The sequence below is a fragment of the Amphiura filiformis genome, chromosome 15 (assembly GCF_039555335.1).
Source record: "Amphiura filiformis chromosome 15, Afil_fr2py, whole genome shotgun sequence".
NCBI classification, from domain to species: domain Eukaryota; kingdom Metazoa; phylum Echinodermata; class Ophiuroidea; order Amphilepidida; family Amphiuridae; genus Amphiura; species Amphiura filiformis.
The window spans coordinates 9,371,309-9,393,274 of NC_092642.1; the positions used below are offsets into that span (position 1 = coordinate 9,371,309).

The following is a 21,966-nucleotide window of genomic DNA, read 5'->3' on the forward strand; positions in this document are numbered from 1 at the left end:
TCTTATGAAACAGCAAGTTGCATTGCCAGCTCAACAGATTTTCAAGTATTCAACGAGGATCCATTGAAATTCATCACATTTATGAAAAGCTTCAAATATGGAGTGGAGGATAAGATCATAGACGGCAGGGCCGGATTTACCATTGGGCCAGGTGGGCCCAGGCCACCAACATTTGGGGGCCCCCAAAATTGCCCTGTGCATGTTCCTTTTCAGCCCGTGGTATTCTGTGGTAATTTGGGGTGTTAGGAAAGACAGCCCAGTGCCTTAATGATATTTATAATATATACATAAATGTGACGTTGTTTACTAGATAAAACAATATATGTAAATAAACGCTATACATTTTTCCGTAAAAAATCTGTGATCGGTTGAAAATAATAATAATAATAATCTTTCTTTATTGAGGGTAATTCCACTTCAGTGTCAAGCACTGCTTTCCAAGCAGGCCCTCATACAAATATAAAATACTGTAATACATATTGATACACAGTAAATTTACATATTACACATGGTAAATCAATAACATAATAAATAGTATTGAACTCATATGGCAAAGATTATACAAAATACAAGCTAAAGCTAAAATGGCCTTATAAAAAGTACAAATTATAAGGGAATAGAAATCCCAAATTATTTAGCAGAAATATTTGTTCGCGCTTTAAATTGATACAAAGACATATTATTTAATTCTTTGCGGATTTGAGGTGCAATTTCATTCCAAGTATTAACAGCTCTGACATGGAATGTACGCTTGCCTGAATTTGAATTACATTTTTGTACAACAAGAGTATTTGATGAATGATTCCTGGTAATATGCATATGGCTATCATGAACAAATTCCAATTGAGATGATAAATAAGATGGACCCAGGTTTCTTAAAACTAAAATAAGAAGTTGACTATTCCATCTATCATTTAGTTTAGTAGTGCACTTATTAAATTACTTATTGGTGTTTTAATATCAGCAGATAAAATTGTCCTGGCTAGCTGATTTATCTAGCTGAAATACGTTGATAAATCTGTTTTGGATTACAGATTTTCACAGATTTTTGTCTCCTAGTGAAAATCCGTATTAAAGGAACTATGCACAATAAGTTCATCTTCATGTTTCACAGAGAGAATTGTAATTTTTTGACACATCAATTTATCAAAGGGTTTAATTTGTGTAATTTTCATTGCATTCCTACGATAATACACAACCTGGCTGGTGAGAATATTGATTCGGACATTACATGATCGTCAGTTACCAAACTTTTAAGCAACATCATTGATCATGTACGGAAGCCACATTGGCCTTTAGAATATATCATTATTGCAAATTACTAAAGTACTTCTTTCACATCACTTTAAAAACTGAAATGCAGTCACAGCCGTAACTGGTAGCTTTACAAAAGTACAGGGTGTCCCTGAAAGAACTGCTTTGTCGGAAACTTAATTGTTTGGGTATTTTAACGCCACAACTAAACATAACTAAATAGCTGGTGTGATTGAAGAATTAGTCAGCTGTCACATACTTTTGATAATTGACCACACCGTTCGTGAAATATAGGAATTTTACGAAACTCCCTCATTTTCAAACGTTTTCAAGGATTCAAATATCAATCGATGATCTGTATTGGGAGTGCTAATCACTGCGCATCATCAGCGCATGAGGCGTGTATTGTCATTGATAGATATTTGACTCCGTGGAATGGGCTGAAAATGAGGTGGTTTCGTAAAATTCTTTTATTTCAAAAGCGGAGTGGTCAATGGTCAAAATTCAAAAAGTATGTGATAGCTGATATATTCCTCAACCACATCAGTTAGTTAGTTTATGTTTGGTTTATGCGCTAAATACCCCAAAAATTCAGTTTCCGGGGATACAGTTCTATGTATACACCACATTTCAGCGGAAACCCCACCAACTATTTATACAGCAACTTAATTATTTTAATCAGTCAATCGTGAAGTGAAATGGCCACGTGGGCGTGAAGTTGCATACTAATTACTAATTTTTCATACAGTCAAGTTTAAGCATTCAACTTTTTTTTAATGCTTTAATCAAGTTCTTATGGATGGCGAACAGCATCAAAAGACGCCTAAGAAAGTTGTGCCCGGGAAGTGGACAGACTCACATGCTGTAGTATTTCTATCGATCATATTACAGATCTTATATTTTACGAGCTGTTAATATTTGTCAAGGTCTCTTTGAGAGCTTTCTAATTTGCGATACCATCCACCACCAATTCATGGCATTTGATCGATCTTGGACATTTAAGAAAATCTCAGTTAAATGTTATTGGTCGTTAAATGATTACACTTAAGATGATTGGTTGTTTGTGGTTTTCGGTACTGTGATTCGTTGATTTAAGTATATCGTGAGTATAATCTTAGGCGTCTTTTGATCCTATTGGCCATCTATACGTTATGAAATATCAAAAGCTCTTCCTCTATAGTCCTAATGAGTAAAAAAGTCAATTGTCATAATCTCCAGGACGTCTAATTAATGATGTATAGGTCATAATAGGTCAAAGGGTAAAAATATAATTATACAAAGATCAAAATATTCGAATTGCAATTGAAATCTGCATATTAAATTTTACAGAAATATGTCCTACACAAGTGATCTCGTTCTATAGATAAACTTGATTAACTTTGTATAAGAAAAAAGAACAGTTTACTGACCCAAAGTGTAACAAATAAACAAGACAACAAATAAACACAAATCCCATCCGACACACAGCCCATGGAAAAAGCAAGGAAATGTGCTGGCGCGGGATTCGAACCCACGGTTTCCGATCACAGGACGGACAGGACTAGATGGTGGTTAATGCAGGCAGTCGATGTATACAAATACAATACAAACAAACAGATATTACGCAAATACACTGGTACATGAGATCCAAGTATTGATGAGATCATTACTGAAGGTTAATCGTTTCCCCAGCATTATGCAAAACTTGACCTTCTGTACAAAGTTCAATGACCTTTTCCCACTAAATGGTTGTCCAGTTGAAATGCCTCTATAACCTAGATTAGTCAGCACTATAAGTGTAATTACTCTCCCAAATAACACGAGTATAGTGCATGTTAACTGAAATCGTTTACATTAAAATATATAAAGCCAGACCTAAACTGTCTAGTGTTTCGTCTTGATTTCTTAATTTAGGCATAGACAGTAGAGAGATGATCTAGCTCTGCTGAGTAAAATTGGAGTAGGTCTCGAATGCCTGGAGGTACTCATGTGCCACTTCATAACAGAACCTGTACTGATCCTGTAACGAAAAAAACATAAATTATTAGTACCAATTATCAATAAATAATTGAATTTCATCTATACAAGAAAATGTTACCGGCTAAAATTACAGGCGACTCACCTCTCCTCCCCGTGCACATGATGTTTATACGTGGTGTATGGATTCTGACATGTGATATGAGGGAACCGCCGGAAGAAGTAGTGCATTGTGGGGTATATGTATATGAATAGAGGACCCGATCTGATATGAGGTCTTTTTTATATTTATGCTTAATGCTGCAAATTGCAGCATTTCAGCACTTTGTGGTACTACTGAGATGCCAGCGTTTCGTTAAATAATGCTAATATGAACTTGTGTGGCCTATGAACACATTTGGATTGGAGCCACTTTGCACTAAACTCGGTATTTCGACATAATTGTTTCGCACTTACAAGCCGGGATGCCATGATTCAGGTAATACTTTTTTCTATTGCAGCTTCAATTAATTAGAGAGTTCAAAGTGTCTATATCGAATGCTTCAATGGTGTACTTACAACCGTTGGTATGGTGTCATGTCGCGATTTGCGAACTCGTTTCGTGGCTTGAAACACGTCCACTAGCTGCTGTTCCTTGATTTTATCTATGATCGATATTGAGGCACATAGTAATCCACATCGTGTCACACCATCCCTAGAATAAAATCAAACAAACAAAACAAACATATTCATCAATTTAGTTCCATTGTCTCCACCCTATCTTTGTGATAATTGCATAATACCGAAAAAGAGTTTCCCAAAACATGATACAATATTATAGAGTATTATCATACTCAATATTGTACTTAATTAGTGATAATACGATCACAAGAAGCATGATGCTCCTGAACCCATGCTTGAAAACGTATGCTGTAACATTAAGGGTAGACGAGGTTTTGTTGGTCGAAGCAACCTAAAAATCGATTTTCATTATCTAGATCAATATATTATTGAAAATTAACACTTTGATGTTTTGCAAAAGTTCATTCTACAAATCGTATACTCTGCAAACTTGCTTAATTTATTGTTGTTAATTAGTTTTGCACGTTTTACAAAAGTGTTTCAGCCCTCTTCACAACGTAACTCAAGAACCACAGCACCTATAAAAGTATATCTGTGATATTTTAATTCTTCTACACGCTCGCTATGAATTGAGCAATGCAGTTTTGCCGAAGCTCACTACCATTCGTAAGATGCTGTGAACTACCAAATCACAACAGTTTAAAATAATTAATAACCTTAAGGAAAATCCACACAAAGGAAGTAAACATGCCGACTCCCTAACATCATTATAAACTTACAGACACATGACGGCTATTCGTTGGTCCTCACTATCTCGACGGCCTTTCTCGACTGTCTCTAGAAGCTTCAAAAATGAATAGACAGACTTTGGGATGTCTCGAGGATTTGGCCAATCAGTGAACTGTATCAGCGTAACTATGCGACTTTCCTTCTGCAGGATATAAAAGAAAGATAATACACATATTCCATGATCTTAGTGAATAATGACACAAATGTAAGCCAATGGGATTGCCATGAAACCAATGATGCTGGGTAATTTATAAGGCAATTAAAATATCATTGCAATAACAGAAGAGGGACATACTTGTTCTGAAGATTTGTAGTATTTCAATCTGCGTTCGATTACTTTGCCAATCACGTCCATCTTGATCATTTCCACAGTGAATGAACCGCAAGTAACTCTGCCTTCCTCGGGCCAATACTTGGCACATGTCTGGAAAAATAATAGAATATATAATTACAAAGTTGGTACTTGATTTACATAAAAAGCTCATATTGGTATGATTTACTGTATCCGGAGGAAGGATGCACACAATAATAGCCGGCGTGCCATTTTTCGGCAAACAACATTTAATTGAATAATTAACAAAATGAATGTAACATGTTGCGAAAACGTGACCAAAACAGATTATTTTAAATGCGTTACAGTCTTTCTTGCGTTAACGTCGCAACCTCTCTGTAAATGTCCTTATCTTGACAACGGTCGAAGGCCGGGCTGCATATAGCAGTCAATATCTAAATACAATGTAAAGGTCCGTTCATACTACGCCGCAATTGCGATGCGTTGCGGTGCGTTACCGATATATCGATTATTTTTTGCCGCAACTCACCGCAACTCGTTAAAACATTGTTAAAGTTTCCAAGTTAAAATGTCGAAGGCCGGGCTGCATATATCAGTCAATATCTAAATACATTGTAAAGGTCCGTTCATACTACGCCGCAATTGCGATGCGTTGCGGTGCGTTACCGATATATCGATTATTTTTTGCCGCAACTCACCGCAACTCGTTAAAACATTGTTAAAGTTTCCAAGTTAAAATGTATTTAACTTTATTGCGATACCGCATTGCAGCATTTTGCAGTTCGATGCAGTGCGGCAACGTATCGCATCGCAAATAAAAGCAACTGTGGCGTAATATGAACGGACCTTGCGAAGAAACAATTTTCATGATTTATGTTGTTGGTTCTTTTTCACTAATAATATAAAGCAAATAAATTGTAATGGTAATAGCATTATGACTTGATGCATTCAATCTAGTCAAATGAAATCGGGGGCCTTAATCATATTCGATGCGGAAAGCTATCACTAAAATGCATTCTAAATACAATCATGTATTTCAGCTCCGTGCTACAGCTAATTCAGGAAACTGAAATATTTGTAGAGAAAAATAATGATTCATCCCCGGATTCATCTCATTTACCTCATCCGTATTCATTTGGTCGCTAACATCTACAATCGTATGACATTCGTAGTCGTAGATCATGCACCAAAAGTCTCCAGTTGTATTTGCTAAGGGTACTTGAGTCATCAGATGCATGTTGTCCTTAGCAAAGCCCTAAAATCACGCAAAAAGTATACATGCAAAAGGTCAATATCTCTTCTGTTGTATGCCGCGTACATTAAACCTGTAGAACGTCTTTTACGAGTCATACAATTCTAATCATTTACACGCAGTGCATCTAGCGAATAAAGATATTGGACTTTTTGTCAACTGGATGTCTAACAGTACGTAGTAATCAATGAGGAAGCAGTGGCGGCGCCGACACACACGCTCCCTCAGTCATGAACAAAACCACTATTTGGGGCGAAAATAGACATATTTTGGGCAATTTTAATATGTTGGGCCAAAAGAGCCTAATTTGGGCAAACATTTTCCATTTTTAGGTAACTTTTCTCGATTTTTGACCTCCCCCGTGTCGCCATTGTAATGAATGGTATTTCAAAGAGGATCAGCCTATAGTCCGAAGGGTCATAAGTCTGAAAAGGATTAAAGTTAGGTTTTAAGGCATTTTAGGTTAGGATAAGAGTTAGTGATAGGATTTATAGGTTAGGTTTAGAGTCAGAGATAGGATTAAAGTCAGGATTACGATAAGGCCAACGAACTTATTTGCTTGCCTTCCAATGGGAATATTAGGGTGGGTCGGCATGGCGGAAAAATATGTACGGTATATAACATTTTAATGACTCACTACTGTATAGGCCTAGGCAATGAGCATTGGTCACGTGGAAAGATTAGGGTGACTGACTACTTACAGGCATTAAGACAAAGTTTATTGGAAATATGGCTGCAGAAATGGACAGTTATGAAATGTTATATGAGTTTACAATAATAATTTTCTTCTTAACAATTGTTGTTGGCCAAAATCAGCTTTGAAATGAAATTTACACACAGAAGAAAGTAATAAAAAATCATTCAAATTATAAACTAAGGCAGGCAAACCAAATTTTATTTTGGCCTTAGGGTTAGGATTAAGGTTGGGGTTAGAGTTTCGGACTCTATCGACCTATAACCGTTTAAAGCTCATCCATGTATGTACATGATCCACCAGTGGAGCTTCTGCGACCCCTACGCAGAACTTCCGTTAGTGGATTAACTGCGCACGGTGGACGCAGGGAATCCACTGACGGATTTTCGGCGCACGTGCGCTGAAACTCCCCTCCGTATATAGGCGCCGGTGGAGTATTTCTGCGCACGGTCGCAGGGAATCCACTGACGGATTTTCGGCGCACGTGCGCAGAAACTCCCTCCGTATATAGGCGCCGGTGGAGTATTTCTGCGCACGGGCGCAGGGAATCCACTGACGGATTTTCGGCGCACGTTTTTCTTGAATTGTTATGATTTAATATTTGCCTACCCTAGAATGTTTAATTAGTGATAAGATAAAGGGTAGAAAGTAAGAAATATTATTTAGGCCTATATTTTTAGAGTCAGAAGTTACGGTTCTGGGCATCAAATGTCTCGTGTTTAAAAAGAATAACTTAGAAAGTATGAAATGTATAAATTTGTAGAGTTTATTTTTAATACGGTTGAGTAATTCTGCGCACGGTCGCAGGGAATCTACTGACGGATTTTCGGCGCACGTTTTTCTTGAATTGTTATGATTTAATATATTTCTTACTCTATACCATTTAATAATAATAAATAATAACAATTCATGAGATGATTATAACGTGCGCCGAAAATCCGTCCGTGGATTCCCTGCGACCGTGCGCAGAAATACTGCACCGTTCTGACTCTAAAAATATATATAGCCTAATATTTCTTACTTTCTAAGTTATGTTTTTTAAACATGAAACTTGATGCGCAGAACTGACTCTAAACATAATAGGCCCTAAAATAATATTTTTACTTTCTACCATTTAATAATGTTAAATCATAACAATTCATGAGATGATTAAATCGTGCGCCGAAAATCCGTCAGTGGATTCCCTGCGACCGTGCGCAGAATTACTCCACCGGAGCTATATACGGAGGGGAGTTTCTGCGCACGTGCGCCGAAAGTCCGACTTTGGATTCTCTGCGACCGTGCGCAGAATTACCGTTCTCACTCTAAAATATATATAATAGGCCTATTTCTTACTTTCTAAGTTATTTTTTTAAACATGGTTTTTAAACATGAACTGACTGTAAACATATAGGCCCCTTAATAATATTTCATACTTTCTACCATTTAATAATAACAAGTTCATGAGATGATTAAAACGTGCGCCGAAAATCCGTCAGTGGATTCCCTGCGACCGTGCGCAGAAATACTCCACCGTTCTGACTCTAAAAATCATATATAATATTTCTTACTTTCCAAGTTATTTTTTAAACATGGATTTTAAACATGAACTGACTCTAAACATATAGGCCCCTTAATAATATTTCATACTTTCTACCATTTAATAATATTAAATCATAACAAGTTCATGAGATGATTAAAACGTGCGCCGAAAATCCGTCAGTGGATTCCCTGCGACCGTGCGCAGAAATACTCCACCGTTCTGACTCTAAAAATCATATATAATATTTCTTACTTTCCAAGTTATTTTTTAAACATGGTTTTTAAACATGAACTGACTCTAAACATATAGGCCCCTTAATAATATTTCATACTTTCTACCATTTAATAATATTTTATCATAACAATTCATGAGATGATTAAAACGTGCGCCGAAAATCCGTCAGTGGATTCCCTACGACCGTGCGCAGAATTACTCCACCGGAACTATATACGGAGGGATTTTCAGCGCACGTGCGCAGAAAATCCGTCAGTGGATTCCCTGCGACCGTGCGCAGAATTACTCCACCGGAGCTATATACGGAGGGGAGTTTCTGCGCATGTTTTTTAAACATGAAACTTGATGCGCAGAACTGACTCTAAACATATAGGCCCTAAAATAATATTTTTACTTTCTACCATTTAATAATGTTAAATCATAACAATTCATGAGATGATTAAATCGTGCGCCGAAAATCCGTCAGTGGATTCCCTGCGACCGTGCGCAGAAATACTCCACCGGAGCTACATACGGAGGGGATTTTCAGCGCACGTGCGCCGAAAATCCGTCAGTGGATTCCCTGCGACCGTGCGCAGAATTACTCCACCGGAACTATAATATAGGCCTACGGAGGGGATTTTCAGTGCACCGTGCGCAGAAAATCCGACTGTGGATTCCTTGCGTCCACCGTGCGCAGATAATCCACTATCGGAAGTTCTGCGTAGGGGTCGCAGAAGCTCCACTGGTGGATAGCTTACATAACTCGCTCATGTCAGCAAAATAAAAGCAGCATTTCAGATTGACAACATGTTAGGAATGTAAAAGTAAGTAAAGTCATAGCGACTTTTTTTTCCACAGAGTTTAAGCAAGTGTTACACACCATTTGATGTCGCAAAGGATATATGACAAACCTCATTATAATGATTCACTTATGTTGCTTTACATTGATTTGTAAGTAATAAAAGCAAATCAAAATGTTACCCACATTGCAAAATGTAGCATTAATATAGTTGTTCCCTGGATCGTTACCGTTGGACATCAGATATGGTCGGCCTGAATCGGCTAAAAGGAATAAGTACAGATAAATTAGGAACGTTTTGACGATATATCCATCTCTGATTTCACTAATGTTATAATAATAATATGGATTTTTTAAAATAATAATAACGATTATAACTTGCACACCACATTTCATTAGCCTGATCAGCACAGAGAATGTTATAATAAAATAAATTTACATAGTGATATTTGGATACTGAATTCTCATTTATGTAGTGACTTGGCAGCAATCACTATTACGTAATATATTTTACTCGTTTGTATGTTAATGCTAAATTGAATCCCAATTGAATCACAGAATAATTTAACTCCTGAATTGATCTGATCAGCAAGAAAAGTGCTGTGATAAAATATATATAAGAAAGAGAATGCGTATATTGGAGAGTGATATTTGGATACTATATTTTCATTAATGTAGTGGCTTAGCAACAATCTAACATTTTTAAATGTTGTTAAATTTTTTTAATACAATGTAATACATGTTATTATAATTATATAAATTGATTCCCAATATAATCAACAAGGACATAATGAATTTGTTCTTATCTCTCACTCAGAAAACTTACGTGGGATTTTGTCAGAGAAGCGATTCTTCCCTATATTCGTATCCATTCTTCCTCCGTTATATTTGTCTTCTGAGATAGCTGGATACATTGCATCTATCGCCTAAACAATGGAGAAACTTATTTGACCTTTTCGGTAAATCACATAAGCCTTTGCGGGTGGACCCGAGATGTTGTCATTTGACGTCACAATGCGCAGTAACGATGTTCGCTAAACAATGTGCGCATCGGTGTGATGTCAAATAACGACATCTCAGGTCTACTCGCAAAGGCTTTTTTCCCGAAAAGGTCAATTTTATTGTTACATATAAAATGTACATTACTTTGGACTACTGATTTTAATTTAAGTATTTATTTATTTATTAATTTAAGTATTTATTTATTTATTTATTTATTTATTTATTTATTTATTTATTTATTTATTTATTTATTTATTTATTTATTTATTTATTTATTTATTTATTTATTTATTTATTTATTTATTTATTTATTTATTTATTTATTTATTTATTTATTTATTTATTTATTTATTTATTTATTAATTAATTAATTAATTATTTAACCTGGGGTGACCAATCAATGCACTGGCATTGTTCTCCCTTGGTTCCCAGGTCGTATCAGGTCTCTTTTCTGATATTTCATAATGTCCGTTATATTTTCTTACCCCGTGTTGACCTGCAATTTGTTTGTCTGATTTCAGTGTCTTCCAAGTTTGCATGACCTCATCAGTCCTCATGGTTGTCTTCCCACAGAACAGAGCTTCCAAGAGAGCATCGTGAAGAAATTCATACTGAACCTAATATGAAGGTATTCATTTAACATTCCATAAAGCAACTTGAAGACATTTATACTGAACGTAATATTGCGAATATGAGGATATTTAACATTCCTACAACAAAGCAATATCCAATAAACTGGTTCGCTCCACATCTTTTAAAAGTGACCAGTACGTTCATACAATTATGATAAAACGCTGGGTCGTTCTACAACTTGCATTGCAAGTACAAAGGTTTTGACAATTCGGAATATTTGCCGCTAATTATGTTATTCACAAAAGGTACACTGCAAAAATTGTGTCTTACCTGAGGACACTATTTTAAGACGCGACTTTGAAGCCACTTTTTAGCCATGTCCTTATGCAAATCATGTCTTGCATGGAGACATGGCTTGTGGAAAGACAGGACTAGCTACAAGATATCAACAAAGTATGTAGCTAGCCTTAAGTCATGTCTTAATTATAGGATCAGAATGGCACATGTCTTACTTCATGTCCTAATTAAAGACACATCTAAAGTGACTTCTAACAAGTCACTAATGCTTCGAGTAGTGTCTTATCGCAATTTCTTATGTCTCTAAACTAGACATGACTCATATGCATAAAGTCATGAATAACCACAAGATATGTGGTTATGATATGTGACTTGCACAAAGACGCTAAATTAAGACATGTCTTCTGAAGACATGTCTCCATGCTAGACACAATTTTGCAGTGTAGCTTTAGTAAAACGTAAATACACGAGTTTACTTCTAGAAGTGAAATTTTGGGAAATGCATATACTTTTATCTAAAATATGATAAAATCCTTACCCTCTCTCTAACTACTACAGTAAACACCGTTTAATGAAAATGTGATCATATACAATAATTTTTAAATTATCAAATTGTTAAATTATCAAAATAGCATGAAGTACTATTTTGTGACTTACTGCAGTCTGAATCATTTTCATCCTTTTTGCTCTCATTTGGCAGACGAAATTGAAGACATCCAATTTGTTTTCAGCTTTGGCCATTTTCAGCATGGAATCAATGGTGATGAATGTTCCCGTACGACCAACACCAGCACTATAATGAAACACATCATAAGGGTTTAATAATTTGTTTAAACTAAATTCATCCAATGTGGATAATATCAAGTGACCGAGTGATGGATTTGATTGATTGATTGATTGATTGATTGATTGATTGATTGATTGATCAAACCTGCAATGTACAACAACTGGCCCAGCTTCGCTCGGATTCGCTTCGTTGACATGTTCTAATAACTGAAGGACAGGGGCAGCGAATTCAGGTGCTTTCATATCGGGCCATCCAGTAAAATGGAACTGCTTGACACGTCTTCCTTTCTCAATATCATCTTGGTCCTGATCCTGTAAAAATTGTTACAAGTTACTTCAGATGTCAAGAAAAATACAGAGCTAGTTTTTCTCTTTTTTTGCAGATAACACATATTGCTCAATGTTAATCTTTTAGTTCGCCAAAGCTGGGAATAAACGTTAAAATTCTATATTCAACCAATTTATGGAAACTTATTTAAACTCAGAATAAAATGCACTAGTACAAGTATGATGTAGTCGACTAGTACAAGTATTTAGTCAACTAGTGCACGTATCGTTCTAGCATACAAAAAACACCTTAATAATGGAATTAGCTGTATTTCTAGTTAGATCAAACTGAATGATTATGATTAAGCCATGTTTCATCTAGCGAAACAGAACCATATTTTTGAATTGAAAAAAACACACCACATTATTACAAGAATCAAACATTATGGTTTAGTTACGATTACGCGAATGATTACCGATCTTTTGTTTCGTTATTGTGAGGGTATCTGCAGTTTCGAGTAAGACATTTTTGCTTGTTTAAATAAGTGTACTTTGATCTAGTACTAAAATGCAAGACATAGAAATATATATAATTATATACAGCTCTATGTATTTAATCATAGTTTCGAAATACTATGTGGTTTTAAAGATATCAAGATTCATATGATAATATCGATGACTTATAAACCATATCTTCATACCTGTATAACTATAAGATCACGGACAATGTAGCATTCAAATTCCTCTTCGCCATGGTTGTATACAATAATATTCCCATTTATCATATGTTTACCTTTATCTGGCCAATATTGGTCACATTTTCTCTGAAATATAGAACAGTTTGTGGAAATTGTTAGCAGAAACCTAATCCAGCTTGTATTTTAAAAGAGGTTATTAAGGTTAACAACTATTTTAAAACTGTTGCGATGTGGTAGTTAACAGCATCTTACGAATGGTAGTGAGCTTTCGAAAAACTTGCATCGGTCATTCCATAGCGCGCGTGTAGAAAAATACTTTTGTAGGTCATGTGGTTCTTGAATTATGTTGTAATGAGGGCTGAAACAACAAATTTCTTGTAAAACGTACATAATTTACTCATTAACAACAATAAATCAAGCACGTTTTCAAAGTATCGGAATTGTAGAATGAACTTTTGCAAAACATCAAAGTGTTATTTTTCAATAATATTTTGATTTGAATAATGAAAATCGATTTTTTTTTGGCTGCTACGACCAACAATACCTCGTCTACCTTTAATATTCAAAGTCAGTGATCAAAAATTCGAAGTTACAACCACAATGAAAATAAAAGCAGTTATCGACCAGTTACATCAAATAGCAAAATGCATTTCGCAGGACCAGATTCTTAATTCAAGACAACTGCAAGGTCTTTGTTGGAAAATGTAATGATGTCAAATGATATACGGTATGGTCACTAATCTGCTGAGAAAAGAATACCGTATGCTTACAACATTATCACAAACTAGTGATCTTGCCGATGAGGACCATGAAGATGGCAAGGTATGTTGAATGTATTTATTAAACAGCTTTCCTCCGGACCTATTGTCACTTTGGAGAGCGGATACACAAATGATAACTGGACAGAAAAGATGGAACATAATTTCACGCGCCTTCTGATAAAAATGATGATCATTACATGCATGCGGGATTTAGAGGGGGCACAGCCGGCCTGTGCCCCCCTTTTGGCGGATCCAAAAAATAAAATAAAAAAAAGAAGAAAAGAAAGAGAAGAGAAGGAGGAAAAGGGAAAAAAGAAAAGAAAAGAAAGAAAAAAGAAAACGGCACAACGTAAAAAAGAAAGAAAAAAATCTTCGGGCCTATAGCCTAATAAATCTGTAGTGAGTATCATACACCGGGGTGGCACTCTCCAGGCGCGGATTCAGGGGGCGGCGCCCCCTTCCTCCCCCACCCCAAAAAAAAAGAGGAAAAGAGAGAAGAGAAGAGAAAGAGGAAAAAGGAGAAAAGAGAAGAGAAAAGGAGAAGGGGAAAAGTTAAATTGCACGTATAATTAGTAGGCCCATGCCAAATAAACCGCACAGTAGCTCACAGTCTGGTATATCAAAAGTAGGCCTATATAGGCCTAATATAGGCCGGATTCTTTTAGGCAGTACTTGTTGATTTCTGATGGCCCGTCGATGATGCAGGGCCCGTCACATTTTGTCACCAAAGTCAGTATTAATACGGACTCCATGCTGACTTCGATCCATGCCGAATCTCCAAGTCTTATAGGCCTATTAAAGTGTCAGTGTAACATTTTACAAATTGAGTTCGGGCCCTGTTTTGTTTTAAAAAGCAATGATATACTCTCGTATAGTGTAAAACAGATGCACCAAATGGCTTCAATTGGACCTTCATTTCATAAAATTTCCAAATTTCGGAGGGGGAACATCAGACACCCCCTGCCTGTATAAACAGCTGCCCGTTTTCGCTTCTGTATTTCACACCCAGCACTCTGAATTTATACAATAACAGTGAAAAAAGGTGGCTTCAATTGGCCTGTCATTTCGCAAATGTTATATTTTCGGCTTTTTCAAACTCAAATTTTACACCATAATAGTGCCAAAATGGTCCACCAAATGGCTTCAATTAGGTTTTTATTTTGCAAATGTTTTCATTTCGGAGGGGCATCCCCAGACACCCCCCCCACCCATGTCGCGAAACGTTATGGGTACATATAAAGCAAATTTTACAAAAGAGGTCAAAACTTGTCCACGAATGGCTTCAACTGGGCCGTCTTTTTGCAAATTTTAGGCTTTTTCAAACTAAAATTTTACACCATAATGTTGACAAAATGGTCCACCAAATGGCTTCACTTGGGTCTTCATTTTCCAAAAGTTTTCACTTCTGAGGGGGGCACATCCCCCTCACACACCCCCCTGCGTCGCGCAAGCGCTCCGGGATGACCGCTTCGCGGCCATTTATTAATTTTTTTTTATTTTAAGGAGTGTGCCCCCCCTTTCTCGAAATCCTGTATCCGCCCCTGATTACATGTTACGACAAGTAAGAAGGATAACCGTTTCTGGTATTGAATTTTGAAAAAGGCAATTACCTTTCGCGATTCTACAAGGTTAGTAGCCATAATTATGGTTTGCGTGTTCTCTTGCCAAATCATCCTCCACATGTCTTTAAAAGTGTCTGTATTGGGGCCTTAAAATAAAAGAAAACATAATTTATTAATATCGACATCGATTTTTAAAATGAAGTTATACAAATGGCATCGCAAAGGGCTTATAAGCCAAACTCTTTCGCTAATTCTAGATGGATAACAACTAGGTTTCGGTGTACCACAGAGTTTCATTATGAGGCCTCTTGTCTTAGTATATTTTAATATATTAAAAAATGGAACACCATTTACCGGCGACGTATTTTATGATTACCTTGTGTAGCAATATATGCATTCGGTTTCTTGTATCCCTGTAATTTAAATTACAAAATAAGGTAATAATCGAAATAATATGAAGATGAAGCTAAAATACCATTAACACTATATGTACAAAGAAACAAATCATTTCAAAGGCATATATATTCTGCTGACATTTACATAATTATATTTTGAAAAGTGGCTACAACAGACATTCTTGCAAATATCATGTCTCTATTGTTGGAACAAAAGTTTCAATTTCAATGGTGTTGTTGTCTACTGTTGTCACTAAAAAAAGTAACACCGCAAATCACATAGCGTTCGTCACCAAGAAAAACATTTTCATTTCCTTACTTTCTTTTTATCATTACCCTTTATTTTTAATCATTGTCTTTCATAGATCTTTATAACGTACATCTAGAAGTTCCCTTTGTGACTGACAGACACTTACGTCAATATAAGATGCGTTTACGTAGTCCGAGTCAGGATCGTCATCTAGAGTCTCTAAAATTACCCTAGAATGGTCATCTAAAACAAGCGAAATGAGCAATTCGGATTGTATAAATTAGACATTGTGTTGGAGTCTTTGAAAATGTTGCGGCAAGTGCCGATACTAACTATTTTGATGTACTCTGTAATCAGGATAGTCATAATTGTAATACAGAAAGATAATATTATTTTGTCCATTGCTGTTCGAGGCAAATAAGAGTCTTTTGCCTTAGACTCATGTCAACAGTTAGCATTGTTTAGCCTATTATGTTTATATCAATTACCACTAGGTTAAGGCATATTCTTTACAAAGGTATGTGCAATGTAACGAAGTATTATCAATGTTAATGTCAATGAGCACAGTAAACACTGGTAAATAAGTTATTGTTTAATGATATAAACTGCTCAAATAAAGAAAGTCCGCAGTCATGTAACCCGTTCTACATGAAAACCTGATTTTGTTATGACAATTTGATTGATAAAGTCGTGTGCAGAATCTTGTTAGCTCCAATTTGATACCAAATTTGGTACCCAAAACTCTAAATTCACAAAGATTGATACCTGTATATGAAATTTGGTGCATTTTCAAAAGTTGCAAATTAAAAACGGAGCACGCGGATCTGTAGGTGAATGGCAGAGTACGACCATTAACATAGCCCGAAACAACTGCTTGGTCATATCGATCGCATCGTGCCCTAGTATTCATCAGTAAAGCACTGTAACAATCCATGCGTTTTAAATTAACAATTGAATAAAGCGCGCACTTCGGATAGTCGACATGGGTTCATCGTGGGCAAACAAGCTTGACCACATTGCCACGCTAAGCAATTTCGACCGCGTGTATCGTTTTGATTTGCAACTTTGAAAATGCACCAAATGCCATAAACTGGTATCAATCCTTGTTACTGTTGAGTGTTTGGTAGTAAGTTTGGTATCAAATTAGAGCTAACAAGATCCTGCACACGACCGTATCAATCAAATTGCCATAACAAGGTCAGGTTTTGAAGTAGGACGAGTTACATGACTGCGGACTTTCTTTATTTGAGCAGTTTACTTTGACGATCAAAAACAATGTTAAGCATTAAACGTGTACATTTAACAATATAACACATGTAACATACATGTAATAATGTTCGTATATCGGTTCTTCTTAGCATTCTCCGGTTTGTTTGCTACATCACATGAACCTTGGTTTCTATCAGGTAGAGCCTGAATTAAAACAATAATACAATTAATTTAGGTAACATTGAATGGCGTACTTATACCTACCGATTATACAAACGATTCTCCAAACTTTTGTTTAGGCAAAACCCCATTTCTTAAAAGACAGACCCTCGCCTCCCATGTTTTTAGATTCCGCGACCATAAAATTAATGCGTTTGGATCCAGCGTTTGAGAGTTTTTGGTGTCCACAAAAAGCCCGGTCCTGCAGCACAATAGAATCCACTTATCTGCTGCTGTTGCCCCCGAAAATCCTGCTTTTAATCTATGTTAAATACTACTTGCGCTTCTGGTAGCAGAGGTTTAGACATATTGTAGACTACTAAGGCATGATGATACATTCTATTTATCTAGTTATAGTTCGAAAACGCTCATTAACTAATGAGTGCAACGTACCTTAAAATCCAACATCAACTCGCTATCAGGTGCATCGAATTTCTTAACCTTCACATATTCGATAAAATCTTGCACAGGGATAGGATGGTCCTTGCTCAAGTTCTTAATTGGTTTAACAACTGCTTGAGGTTTAGGTTTCCGTTGATCGTCGTCTGTTTCTCCAAAGGCTTCGGGAGCATCAGAGGCAATATTAACATCTGGTGGGAAAATATTATAGGCTACCTCTGATAATGTAATTGTCTCAAGTATTTTGATGATGCCGTATTGTCAAACTAATGTGAGAATCGGAATCCTTGTACTCGACATATCCGAAAAAGTGTCTTTGTGCATGATTATAGGTTCTCTGGTTTAAAACTTACATTTTCAAAATGGTGGCGGCGGCCATTTTGATTTTGGCCTCTAGCGAAAAATGCCGGGATTTTCGCGAGGGACATGGAGGCTATTTTGTTTCTAAATGGTCCATAGAAGTCGAATCAATCGTCAAACCTTACTAGCCAGAGAGTGGTCACCAAAATTAATTGAGTTTTTTCACTTAACTACTGTATATGCAATTGTGCATATATCATAGAGTTAAAAAAGTGGCGAAGGTGGAGTCCATTGGCAATCTCCAAAGGGACCTGTAATAACGGGAATCAGACATGTGGAGGCAAGCCTTCGTGGAGCTCGGGTATGTTCGCTCTGGTTTAATGGGCGCCGGCATGCTGGTTGAGCATTCACTAAGATGAAGTAAAATATCCCTTTCAGTTGGGTGGACATTTGGATGTACGTGTATAAGTATATTGGCTTATAGGTTATTATTTTTCATACCGAAATTCAAACGCGAGAATATATGTTGGGGCAGTTGGGCTGCTGGTTTATACGGCCATCGTCTTCGAAATGCACCTAATCTAAAACACACCTCGTATTCACCTACAGCCGTGGATCCTTGGATTTTACACAGGCAACCGAGGACATGAAATTGTGACATTGAACTTTTATTCACAAATCTGACAATTAATGGTCACCGTCGTAGGCCTGACATTACACCTCGAATGGGGCCTGTTGTAAGCTCAAATCTTTCTGAAGGTGTGCCCCGAAGGTGTGTAATTGTGCCCTTTGTCTTTGTATGCACATTTTACGAGACAAAAGCCCATGGTTGCAGGTGGACCGCGAGGTCTAATCGTCATTGAAGATGTCCCCTCCGTGGTTAAACAAAATACACATCTCCTGTTATCTTTGCATCATTGATTCAACGTTTCTAAAATGATTATGTGCTACTATAGAAGGTCTATATGGCACTACTCACGACCAGATAAACCTGCGCTTGGTTCTTCCAATACATGGTGTTGTGATTCACGTGTGGTCTTCTGCAAAGCGGATGATGTGCTGTGTCCTGAGCGGTTGCGGCGTCTGTAATAAAGTAAACAATTTTAATTGTCTCGTGATATTTTAGCGTTGCATACATAAGCCTTGGTGGTAATTTTTTGTTGTTGGTAACTTGATCATTCGTAAGATTACCAAGACCAGATAATGTATGGAACAAAATTGATATAACACGATTTTTGGTGTGTTTATACCTTTTTTATTATTACCTTTTGGTGATGACGACACCCAATACAAAGGCACAAACCAGAGCAAGAATTGGGATAATCGTACAAGCGGCGATGACACCTCCCGGGACTGGGTCTGGGGTTTGAAAAGAGAGAAAAACAACAAAATAGCATCGTTAAATTAGGAAAAACAAGCTACCCAGCAAACACAAAACGTTTTTGACATCATTCGCAAAAGGTTATTATATTTATTATGCTTCATCACTGGCTCATATACAATTACAAAGATAAATATAAATTATTATATTGCACATACTAATAATCAAGACAAAGTAAAGAATAAAATGCCAGCGAAAAGAATGGGACAAACAGGTGCAAAATCACCTCTAGGACCATCCCACCTTTCGATTTTTGAAAACAAATTATTGGGAAAAAAACCCATCACACACCCATCCCAAATTAAATAAGCCTGCAATTTGAGCATCTGCAGTAAGAGCTCCAAGAGCATGTTTTAAAAGAACAAAAATTTTGAGTAAAATGAGAATTCAAAAATTCAACCACCCCGGATTTGAAGGAAGAAAAGAAACCGGCTGTCCTTGTAGACAAAGGCAGCTGATTCCAAAACTGCACAATGCGATTAATATAAAAAGTCATGTGCGCTTCGGTTTTGCAACGTTGAATTTTGAGTTTAAATGGATCGGAAGATAATCTAGTGGTGGGATGGTCCTTCCCATTCCCTTGGCCGAATTTAACATAATTATTGACATTAATATCATAGAAAAAAAAGGTCGTCAGAAAAAATATGTTATAAAAGGTCGTCAGAAAACGTTTAAATGTCGGGTTATATAAAGGGTATATTAAGAGTATAAAACGTTTTCATAACCTTAAAAAACACATTTTTTGATAATCTACTGCTCAGCAAACAAAAATGTTATATAAAGAGTATAAAAACGTTTTAATAACATTCCAAAAAGATTCTTGAAAACTTGATACAAAACATTCTAACATTCTACTTGAAGGCCTATGATTACAGGTTACACTTTGAATAATGCAAATACTCTCCAACAATTTCTTTATAGTTAATTTCGCTTTGACGTCAATTTCATTTTCAATAACGTCTGATATGTCGTCTGATGATCGCCTTGTGGTGTTAAACTCAGAGTAACGACATATATTCCGGAAGTTCTATACTTTGAATATAGGTATACCCTCTACCTTTGGGATCGAGCACTTCATTCAAAAGTCTAACTTTGAATGGATGTTGTTATTTATTTATATATTGATTCATTTAAAACCCAAAGTTATATTATGTTTATGGTAATGCATGGCTTGAAATGATTTTGTGGCTCTCGTCATGGTTGCAGAGAATAGTCGAGTATGGAAACATTGTTGTTATATATATAGGTCAACTAGGACACGAACGCACAACTAACACACACATCCGCATACACACAAAAACAAAATCGTCTTACCAGATTCATCTTTTGTTGTTGCTGTTCTTATCTCTGCTTCTCCGGACACATCTCCTGACTGTGCATTTACTGAAATCTCATAGGTAGTCCCTTCCTGTAGGCCATATAATGTCACTTCAGTAACGTTTGTGGTAACCGACTCCAGAGGTGAATCTTGTGCAGCACTTACATACTCAACTGCGTAACCTGTTATTGTACATGGACTCTGGATGTCGGGTTCGTGCCAAAACAATCGCAAGGAGTCCAGTGTTTCGGAATCAACTTGTACATTGGAGACTTTTCCAGGTACTGAAAAGATAAAATGACATGCACCAAAAATCGATTTTCATTATTAAAATCAATATATTAGTGAAAATAACACTTCGATGTTTTGCAAAAGTTCCTTCTACAAGTTACATACTTTGAAAACTTGCTTGATTTATTGTTGTTGTTAATGAGTTATGTACGTTTTACAAAAGTGTTGTTGTTTCAGCCCTCTTTACAACATAACTCAAGAACCACAGGACCTACAAAAATATATCTGTGATATTTGAATTTTTCTGCACACTTGCTATTAATGATCAATGTAATTTACCATCTGCAAGATGTTGTGAACTACCAAATCGCAACAGTTTAAAATAGTTGCTAACCTTAAATCCACAGATTACATGATGAATTCAGTTGAATCAAATAATGGACTAAGATAGAAATGTTGCTTCTTGTGGTTCTTAATCAAATAAGAGGAACCACTGAGAGAGAAAGGTTCACTTAAAGGCCCATTCAGTGATTTGCTCATTCGGACAATCGTAAAAATCATAAAAAATCAGATTTGTGCACCTTTGTCATTATAGCCTGCTAGTGGTTTAGCCGAAAGCTGTGTGTTTAAGACAAAATAAGGCATTTACATGAAATCTGTAATTTGTATACTGACAGTATATAAATTTCTATCTTATTCCAAGGGAGCACGGTGGCCGAGCGGAACGGGCTAGGACTCATAATCTGAAGGTTGCGGGTTCGAGCCCCGGCGACGCCATCGTGTTGTGCCCTTGAGTAAGGCACTTTATCTCGATTACTCCTCTCCACCCAGGTGTGAAATGGGGAGCTGTTATGAATACTGTCCATTGAGCGCCGCCCAAAGGTATGAGCATGCCTTGGGCATTGTATGGCAGCTGACATATTCTAATGACGGCGGAATAAATGTAAAGCGCTTTGGTACATGTTCACATGTGAAAGCGCTGT

At 36.5% G+C, this 21,966-nt stretch overlaps 1 protein-coding gene across 1 annotated transcript; it reads right to left on the reverse strand.

Annotated features, from left to right (window-relative positions):
• Window positions 1-2,837: 2,837 nt before the first annotated feature.
• Window positions 2,838-12,704, reverse strand: LOC140170699 (receptor-type tyrosine-protein phosphatase U-like). The gene is made up of 11 exons (XM_072193938.1): window positions 12,681-12,704; window positions 12,139-12,305; window positions 11,865-12,000; window positions 10,823-10,954; window positions 10,162-10,261; window positions 9,522-9,598; window positions 5,973-6,107; window positions 4,856-4,984; window positions 4,551-4,702; window positions 3,769-3,904; window positions 2,838-3,253 (listed from the first exon to the last, which is right to left on the reverse strand). The coding sequence occupies exons 1-11, from the start codon at window positions 12,702-12,704 to the stop codon at window positions 3,170-3,172; spliced, it is 1,272 nt and encodes a 423-aa protein (XP_072050039.1). The 3' UTR covers window positions 2,838-3,169.
• Window positions 12,705-21,966: the final 9,262 nt, after the last annotated feature.